Below are 8,039 nucleotides of genomic sequence, written 5' to 3'. Positions count from 1 at the left end.
CCCGGCCAGCTACAGAAAGGTTCACTACGGCCATTCTAATAAGGCTTTAAAAAAGAAGCGTAAATCCGACAGGCTGCGGGCCACAGTTGAGAAAAGTGAAGGACAACCTAGGAAAAGAAAGCAGGTTCTGTGAGACGAATGCCCGAGGGCCAGGGGCTTATGCCGAGGGCTGAGGGGGAAAACTGAGTTGGACTTGGACGAACAACTGCCCCCGCGCTCTGAGGAGGGCTAGGAACAGTCCCCTCCCGCGTCCTAGTAAGGCCCACCCTTCCACCCTGTAAAGAGGAAGGAGCCGATAGCAGTCTCGTCCCTAGACCAATCACAACCTTTTCTCAAGAAAGAGGCAGGACCAAGGGAGATGACTTTCCTTGTCCCTGCCCTCTAGGTGAAGTAACCAATCGCAATCCACCTAGAGCAAGTAATCGCAATCAGAAATAACCAATTACGCCGGGCAGCTTCTCGTGCATGCCTGACCCTGCCCCTCCAGCTGCGACAAAGATGGCGCGCGAACTCCTGGGTTCTGTAGTTTTCTCAGGATTCGAAGGCCCCTTCCCCCACGACTCGTTGGCCCTTACCACCCCGCCCCCAGTCGCTTCCACTCAGCTAGTGCGCATGCCCACAGCGCCTGCCCAAGAGAGGGAAGACGCGGAAGGTGGCGGGAACGATATTAAAAAAACAAAACAAAAAAAACCACTTCTCAGCTCTGGAAGCGACTGCAGAGAGATTCGCTCCTCCCAGAAGGAGGTGCTGCCCGCGAGGGCGAACCACGCGGAGCGTTGTGGGGCGGAGAGCTCCTTCTGATGGAGACTCAAGGAATCGGGTGGGCGGGGGACTCCATATCCCAGCATGCCCCGCGGCGGGCCCGACCGGCCGCGACTCCGGGCTTGGCCCCGGCCCTAGCTCGTCGGCGGTGTATTGGGGCGCGTGGAGGCAGCAGTCACGGTGGCGCCCGCGGGGACGGAGGAGGGAATGAGTGAAGAGGAGCAGGGCTCCGGCACTACCACGGGCTGCGGGCTGCCCAGGTGAGCCGCCTCGTGCCGATCGCTGCAGGGCGAGGAGCGTGGTGCGATTTGGGGGGGTAGCGGCGCGGCCCCGCCCCAGCATGCATCTGGCCTGGGGGTTCTTCCCGGCAAGCACTGGGGTAGTGGGCCGTGGTTCCCAGCATGCACCGAGCAGTGGCCAGTGTCTCCAGCTTGAAACAGTTTGGGGTTGGCCGGGTCTCTCAGACTGCACTAGGGCACTGGGCTGTATGCCCCCCGACGTTCAGTACACTTGGTGGGTACTGGGTTCCTGGCCTGCACTGTGTCAGGGTACGTGCACTTCCAACCTGCACTCTGGTACAGGATCCCCCGCCTTAACTGAGACAGGAACAGTGCATTCCCTGCTTGCCCCGAGGCAGTGGACCCTGCTTTCCCAGCCTGCACCTCTACTCCAAATTGAACCCAGCCAATGGCTGCTGTACTGCCTGGGGTCCCGTGGACCCTGTGTTCCCCATAGTGTGCTTGGGTCTGATAAAACAGTGCTTGGCCAGGTGGGTGCAGAGAGGGGAGGTGTGATGAGGGTCTGTGCCCCTACCCCAGTATAGAGCAAATGCTGGCAGCCAACCCGGGCAAGACCCCGATCAGCCTTCTGCAGGAGTATGGGACCAGAATAGGGAAGACGCCCGTGTACGACCTTCTCAAAGCCGAGGGCCAAGCCCACCAGCCTAATTTCACCTTTCGGGTCACCGTTGGCGACACCAGCTGCACTGGTGAGGAAGGCTTGGGCAGCCTAGCTGGGGTGTGCGTTCACAGGGCCCCAATGGCTTTATTTTTTGGAGTCTCTTCACAGTCTTTTTCTTCAAGGCCATAAGGGAAAGAATTTTCAGGGGGAAAGGCCACTAACTGGATTGGGAGAACAGGTCTGTGAGGAGGTGGGTAGGGCTTGGGAGAATTAGAGGAACAAGCAGGATTGCCACAGTGACCTGGTAGGTCATCATCATCCTAGAGGAAAAAGTAAAAGGAGATAAATGGAAATCGCAGTGAAGTATTGGGCAGTGCCTGCTGTGCGGGGGCTGTGTTCTAGGTGCTTAACCAAATTCCTATTTAATCATAAGCCTCAGTCTAATCCAGTAATGTAGGTGGTGGTATCCTCATGTTGAATTAGAGGAGATGGAGGCAGGCTCAGATTCAATGACTTCACATGCTAAGTTAGTGGCAGAGCCAGGCTTTGAATCTAGAGCCTCCCCTCTCTCTATTTTTTCAGCCATCTATTTATTGAGAGAAAAGAAAGTGCTTCCCAGAGGAAAGTAAGGCAGAGAAAGAATCTCCACCTAAGGTGTCTGAGCTCAGGAGCAGTTCTTGATTTGGGGAGCTCATGGAAAGATAAGGGCCCTTCCTTCCAGCAATTAGTGTAACACTTCCAGTCTTGGGCATGAGGGAGGTTGGTGAGAAGGGATTTGGTTGACTCCCTGTGGTTGTGAGGAGAGAGGCTGTGGGATGCTGGTTTCTCTTCTGTCCTTCCAGTGACCTCCAGTATTGCCCACACCCCCTCTCTCAGGTCAGGGCCCCAGCAAGAAGGCAGCCAAGCACAAGGCAGCTGAGGTGGCCCTCAAACACCTCAAAGGGGGGAGCATGCTGGAGCCGGCCCTGGAGGACAGCAGGTGAGGGAGGAACAGCTGTGGCATCCTAGAGGCCCTGCCAGGAGCCCAGGCCCTGCACCAGCCCTCTGCCCACTAGGCCTGGCCTGGTGACACTTAGCCACCTTGACCTGGCCTCTTGCTAAGACTCCTCTGGACCCGAGCAGGAAGCTTCCAGGGCTCCTGCTGCCATGAAGGATTCTGGGGGGAATGGCCAGCCCCACTGAGGGGCTGTGGTTTGGGGCTCAGGCTAGGGAGGGAGAGGGGTGGAGGTTGAGGCTGGAGGGAGTTGCTCCCCAACATACCTCTTCTCTCTATTAAGGTGTCCTTCCCTCTTCTGCACTCAGGTCGGAGATTGTTGCTCCCATGGTTCTTGGGTACAAAAAGACCCTACTTTCCCTTTTCTCAATCTTTTTGATCTGGTATTTGGCAGCAAAGGATCCCAGGAGGAGGAGCTGGTGGTTGAGCTTCTCTGAGTCTTTGGCTCAAGTGGGAAGGACTTTTCTTAGGGGATGGGCAGGTCAGGAGGACATGGGTCTCCTACCCTTCCTCTACTCCCCGCAGCCCACATGGGTGTGAATCAAAGGCCCCCTTCCCCTCGGGAAGTTCTTTTTCTCCCCTAGACTCTTCACTGCCTGAGGACATTCCAGTTTTTACGGCTGCAGTGGCTGCTACTCCTGTTCCATCTGCTATCCCAACCAGGTATCTTGTCTCCTGACTGCCTGAAGGGGGGAGGAAGGGGTCCTGGCTCCTGGTCCTCAGCCCTTGGACCCAGGCTGGTCAGGCATGAGGAAGTCTGAGAATAAACAGAGACTGGAATAGTTGGGGACCAGACATTGAAGAATTTGCACTAGCTGGTAAGCTCTTGGGATAGGATGTAATTAATGATTTTTAAATAGCCATATGGATGATGTTTGACTATGTTTAAGGGTCTTGCAGGTACCATTTTCTTCTGAATTGGCCCCATGATAGTCCTGTGTTTGAGTCCCATCAGGTGCTTCCAGGGACTGGATATACAGCCCCACTCCCACTTTCCTGGCGAGGTGATGATCAAGTGTTCCAGAAAATCGAAATGGGCCTGGGACTTGGAGGAGACCTCAGTTGTGGGGGAGGGGGAAGGAAGCAGTCTGGATGTTTGAACAAACAGCTGACTGCCTGGCGGGAAGTAGGGAGATGGCAGTGGGGAAAAGCAAAGCAAGGCTTAGGACTCATGGGCAGCCTCAGAAGGAACAAGCTCCCTCAGCTTTGGCTCTGGGCCCTTTTTCCTTCAGGAGCACCCCCATGGAGGTGCAGCCCCCCGTCTCCCCTCAGCAGTCTGAGTGCAACCCTGTTGGTGCTCTGCAGGTGTGCCCCCTGTCCTCATTTCCTGTGCATGCCTGTCTTCCCTTGAACCAGGGGCCACGAGGGAAGGTTATGGGGTTGGTTACCCTGTTCTGAAGGCTTTTTCCACACCTTTATTCCTCCTTTAACCTGGAATTCGAGGCTCCTAGGGTAGGAGGGAGAGGATGTTTGGATTCTTCTCTCACTCAGCCTGTGTACCCTTGTTTCTCCTTTCCAAGGAGCTGGTGGTGCAGAAGGGCTGGCGGTTACCCGAGTACACGGTGACCCAGGAGTCTGGGCCAGCCCACCGCAAAGAATTTACCATGACCTGCCGAGTGGAGCGTTTCATTGAGATTGGTAACTGGGCAGAAGGGAGTTCTTGCAGCTACTATCCTCCAGCACTCCAGGGCCACAGGCAGCCCCCAGGCTCTGTTACAGCCCAGCTCTCCTGGCTAAGATCTCTAGCTTGGCTCCTTCCTCCTAGCTTCTTCCTTGCACCCTATCCTTCCCCCTCTTCTGGACAACTAGGTTCTCAGATGCATAGCGGGCTCTGAACTTCCCTTTCCAATTGATACCTTCCCAGGGGACCCTCAACCCAGGTTTGAGCTGGGTGGAAAGCACTGGGTCTACTGGGAGTCATGATCCAGTAACGCTGTCCCCACACGCAGGCAGTGGCACTTCCAAGAAGCTGGCAAAGCGTAATGCTGCGGCCAAAATGCTGCTTCGAGTGCACACGGTGCCTCTGGATGCGCGCGATGGGAATGAGGCGGAGCCTGATGACGACCACTTCTCCATTGTGAGTGGTTGGGGGCCACCCTCCCTCAGGCCGGGGCTCTAGGGACTTGCGTCTGTGACGGGAGTGAGCCTTGCTGGGTCCCAGGCTGGCTTGTCCATTTTCCTACCAGACCCAGGGTTCCTGGGGCCCCCTCTCAGCCTCAGCTGTAGGCCGGCCTGGTGAGTGCGGTGGGAGAGCTGGCCCAGGGCAGGGGCCCTCTGGCCTTTGTTTCTGGGAGGAGGAAGGCTGCCTGGCCATCCAGTCCAGGGTCTAGTAAGAGGGCTGTATAGGGATTGACAGAGGAGGCAAGCTGGAGGAAACATTCTTGGGCTTTTCTCTCCTTGGACACTGAATGTCTATTAAACGCCTGGGTCTCACAGCCTGTGGCCGCATGTTTCTCACTGTTTCCATCTCATCAGGGTGTGGGCTCCCGCCTGGATGGACTTCGGAACCGGGGCCCGGGCTGCACCTGGGATTCTCTGCGAAATTCAGTGGGAGAGAAGATCCTGTCTCTCCGCAGCTGTTCCCTGGGCTCCTTAGGTGCTCTGGGCCCTGCCTGCTGCACTGTCCTCAGTGAGCTCTCTGAGGAGCAGGCCTTCCATGTCAGCTACCTGGATATTGGTATGGCTAGTTGCGGGGCCGGGGGATGGTGGGGGACTGGAGCAGAGCAAGTACAGATGGGTATAAGGAGTCGGGGAGGCGTGACGATGACGTGGATGCACCCCCGTTGGCGCTGCCTTCCCGCCCAACACGGCCTCCCTCCTCTCTCTTGGTCTCCAGAGGAGTTGAGCCTGAGTGGGCTCTGCCAGTGCCTGGTGGAGCTGTCCACGCAGCCAGCTACCGTGTGTCATGGCTCTGCAGCCACCCGGGAGGCAGCTCGTGGGGAGGCTGCTCGCCGTGCCCTGCAGTACCTTAAGATCATGGCGGGCAGCAAGTAAAGCTCCGGCTGGACTCCCGGACGTACACCCGCGCTCCCTGCTCGTCCTGCCCCCGGCCCAGGTGTCTGCCCAGCTCTGGTACCCCCTGGAGGTACCATCTCTACCTCTGACAGACTGCCTCCCTGCAGGCTGAGGAGGACACGGGGCCAGGAGCCAGGGGCCACGGGGCCTCAGCTGGCCCAGGATCCATCTTCACGTTACTAGTGAGGATGAGGGGGAATGAAGTGGGGAGCTGTCTCCTAGAGCCCAGAATAAACATGCTGCTTGTTGGATTTTTAAACCCTGCTCTTTGTTTCCCTGAGTGGTTGACGGCACAGGTGAGTGCCAGGTCACCATCCCTGTTGTATTTCCCCACATTGCCCCATGTCCCCACGTCTGCCTTTCGGGTGGTAGGAGGCCGGCCGCAGTGACTTCCAGGAACCCTGTCTGTCACCTGCATTTCCGGCAAGTCTGGTGGAGATGGAGGGGCTCCCTCCCAGCCCTTTTAAGTCTCAAGACACAGAAACCTGGATTCAGAAGCCAGGCAGCTTTATTTGGGAGGACACATGACACTTGGGTATGGGCCTTACATGCAGACACATTAAGGGGTGACATGCCATTTCTTCCCAAAGCGCTGAGGAGCAGCCAGGCTCCAGAATGGGGAGCTCAGGCCCTCCCCCGCTCGGGGACTCAGCCGTTCGTTGTTCCAGGAACCCCCGGTGTTTCTGCCAAACCTTAGGAGAGAGCCGTCTTCAGCTGTAGGTCACTCCAGTCCCCCCCTTCTCTAGCCCCCTCCCTCTCCTCTCCTGCCCCCGCCGTGTCCCTCTCAGACTCACCTCTGGGGCTGAAACAGGAAGGCTGGGCTCCGGTCAGGTCTCTTCATGGCCTGGAGCAGGGAGCGCAAGAGTGACCCAGGGGTCTGAGCATCCTGCGATGGGCGGGGTCCGGTGTCTTCCTCCTGTGGTACAGGGACATCCAGGAGGGAAGATGGGCAAAGGCCTTTGGCATTTAGATCACAAGGGAGAAGGATGTGGCTTTCAGGGTCAAGTTGTAGGAGGCTGAGGAGCCATTTGCTCAGATGTGAGAACCCAATGAAGACCCTGGCTGCTAGAGTGCACCTAGAGCAAATCTCACGCTGAGGCAGAGGGAAATGGTGCCATGGGATGGGGGTGCTGACCTACCGTGACGAGCTGAGCTCCATCCCAGCCCCCTGGTCCTTCAGCGTGGCCCCAGTCTGTGACTAAAAGCAGCACCAGCAGCAGCACTGCCGCCTGCCTGGGATCCATGCTGTCATCTGCCTTCCTAAGGCCACGTCTGCCTCTTATACCTGCTGCCCCCCCCCGTCACCCCCCCCACAACAGCCTGCGGGAGAATCTAGAACAGGCAATGGAAATACATGACTCCATTAAGAGCTCCTGGGACCCCCTCCCATGGCCCCCCCGGGACTTCCTGCTCTCAGCCTCCGGCCCCAGCCCCTAAGCCTGGAGTTACAGACTTTATTAGATGCATAAATCCTGTCTCCAGAGCTCAAGAAGCATCATTAATTGCAGATGCTTTGTCAGAGCCAGGCCCTGGGGGGCCTTCAAGAACCCCCAATCCCTCAACAGGTTGGAGAGCTCCAATTGATCACCTTCTCTCTTTCCTGATTGTAGAATAAAAGCATAAAACAAGTCCTGTCAGGAAGGGACAGGCACTGTGTCCTGGAACGGGGCGGGGAGGAGCAAGGGACACAGTTGGCCAGGAAGACCCAGCCCTGGTCCCTCCTGACTGGTGCTGCAGTTAAGGTCACCTAGCCCACTCACACCCCGTGTATATGTGCCCCTGGGAGGGTTTACAAATGGAAGCACTACTCTGAGATTTGCCTGTGGGTAAAAAGTGAGCTACAGGAGACTAAAAGGTTTCAGAGCCCAAAGAAAGTGGGGATTGCTTCCAATTTTTGTAAATGGACTCTGTCTTCACTAAAGAGTTTAGGACCTATCACCTTAGCCAACGGAGCTAAGCTGAAGCACTGCTGCCACCCTGTGGTCACAGCTCCACACTGTCCTTTTTCTGGACTAGCGCTCTTTCAAGGATCGGGTGGATGGAGGTTCCAAGGCCCAACTCTCAGGAGCCCCGGAAAGGCAGGGCAGGAAACGGGTTGGACTATCATTTTGTCCACCTCCCTCTTGTCACCCCCACCTCTGCCTGGCTCTGACCTGTTGGGGCAGGAGAGTAGAATCTTGCCTTAGCAAACAGCTGCCTTTCAGGAATGGGTCCTTCAGTCAGCTGGTGCCCTTCCTCTTCTGAGCCTAGGATCCCTTCCTCAGCATCCCCACCTCAGTGGTTCTCTAGTCTATGCTGGAGTGGTGCCATGATGTAAAGAGCCTGTGAATCAGCCTTGGGCAAGCTGTCCCTCTTTTCAAGCTGCAGT

The 8,039-nt window shown here is 56.9% G+C and overlaps 2 protein-coding genes across 3 annotated transcripts; one reads left to right on the top strand and one right to left on the bottom strand.

Moving 5' to 3' along the window:
• Positions 1 to 834: 834 nt before the first annotated feature.
• On the top strand, positions 835 to 5,930 carry TARBP2 (TARBP2 subunit of RISC loading complex). 2 transcript variants are annotated; one of them, XM_019724428.2, is made up of 9 exons: positions 835 to 1,022; positions 1,581 to 1,750; positions 2,539 to 2,641; positions 3,224 to 3,319; positions 3,889 to 3,961; positions 4,177 to 4,294; positions 4,606 to 4,733; positions 5,132 to 5,333; positions 5,493 to 5,930. In XM_019724428.2, exons 1-9 carry the CDS (start codon positions 970 to 972, stop codon positions 5,648 to 5,650), a joined length of 1,101 nt encoding a protein of 366 aa, XP_019579987.1. In that variant the 5' UTR covers positions 835 to 969; the 3' UTR covers positions 5,651 to 5,930. The 2 variants fall into 2 exon arrangements, with proteins under 2 accessions (XP_019579987.1, XP_074181728.1); XM_074325627.1 differs by lacking the exon at positions 835 to 1,022 and adding an exon at positions 1,077 to 1,275.
• Positions 5,931 to 6,161: 231 nt separating this feature from the next.
• On the bottom strand, positions 6,162 to 7,015 carry NPFF (neuropeptide FF-amide peptide precursor). The gene is made up of 3 exons (XM_019724429.2): positions 6,811 to 7,015; positions 6,466 to 6,587; positions 6,162 to 6,363 (listed from the first exon to the last, which is right to left on the bottom strand). The coding sequence occupies exons 1-3, from the start codon at positions 6,913 to 6,915 to the stop codon at positions 6,231 to 6,233; spliced, it is 360 nt and encodes a 119-aa protein (XP_019579988.1). The 5' UTR covers positions 6,916 to 7,015; the 3' UTR covers positions 6,162 to 6,230.
• Between the last annotated feature and the right edge of the window lie 1,024 nt (positions 7,016 to 8,039).

Source organism: Rhinolophus sinicus, linkage group LG02 (assembly GCF_036562045.2).
Source record: "Rhinolophus sinicus isolate RSC01 linkage group LG02, ASM3656204v1, whole genome shotgun sequence".
In the NCBI taxonomy this organism is placed as follows: domain Eukaryota; kingdom Metazoa; phylum Chordata; class Mammalia; order Chiroptera; family Rhinolophidae; genus Rhinolophus; species Rhinolophus sinicus.
The sequence above is the reverse complement of the archived record's forward strand: the minus strand, read 5'-3'. Positions and strand labels throughout refer to the sequence as shown.

Coding starts and splice junctions, on each gene's coding strand:
- TARBP2 (XM_074325627.1), top strand. CDS start 1,103: ATGCATCTGGCCTGGGGGTTCTTCCCGGCAAGCACTGGGGTAGTGGGC. Junction 2,642..3,223: donor CCGGCCCTGGAGGACAGCAG/GTGAGGGAGGAA, acceptor CCCCTCGGGAAG/TTCTTTTTCTCCCCTAGACT. Junction 4,734..5,131: donor ATGACGACCACTTCTCCATT/GTGAGTGGTTGG, acceptor CCATCTCATCAG/GGTGTGGGCTCCCGCCTGGA.
- NPFF (XM_019724429.2), bottom strand. CDS start 6,915: ATGGATCCCAGGCAGGCGGCAGTGCTGCTGCTGGTGCTGCTTTTAGTC. Junction 6,588..6,810: donor ATGGAGCTCAGCTCGTCACG/GTAGGTCAGCAC, acceptor CCTGTACCACAG/GAGGAAGACACCGGACCCCG. Junction 6,364..6,465: donor TTCCTGTTTCAGCCCCAGAG/GTGAGTCTGAGA, acceptor CTCTCTCCTAAG/GTTTGGCAGAAACACCGGGG.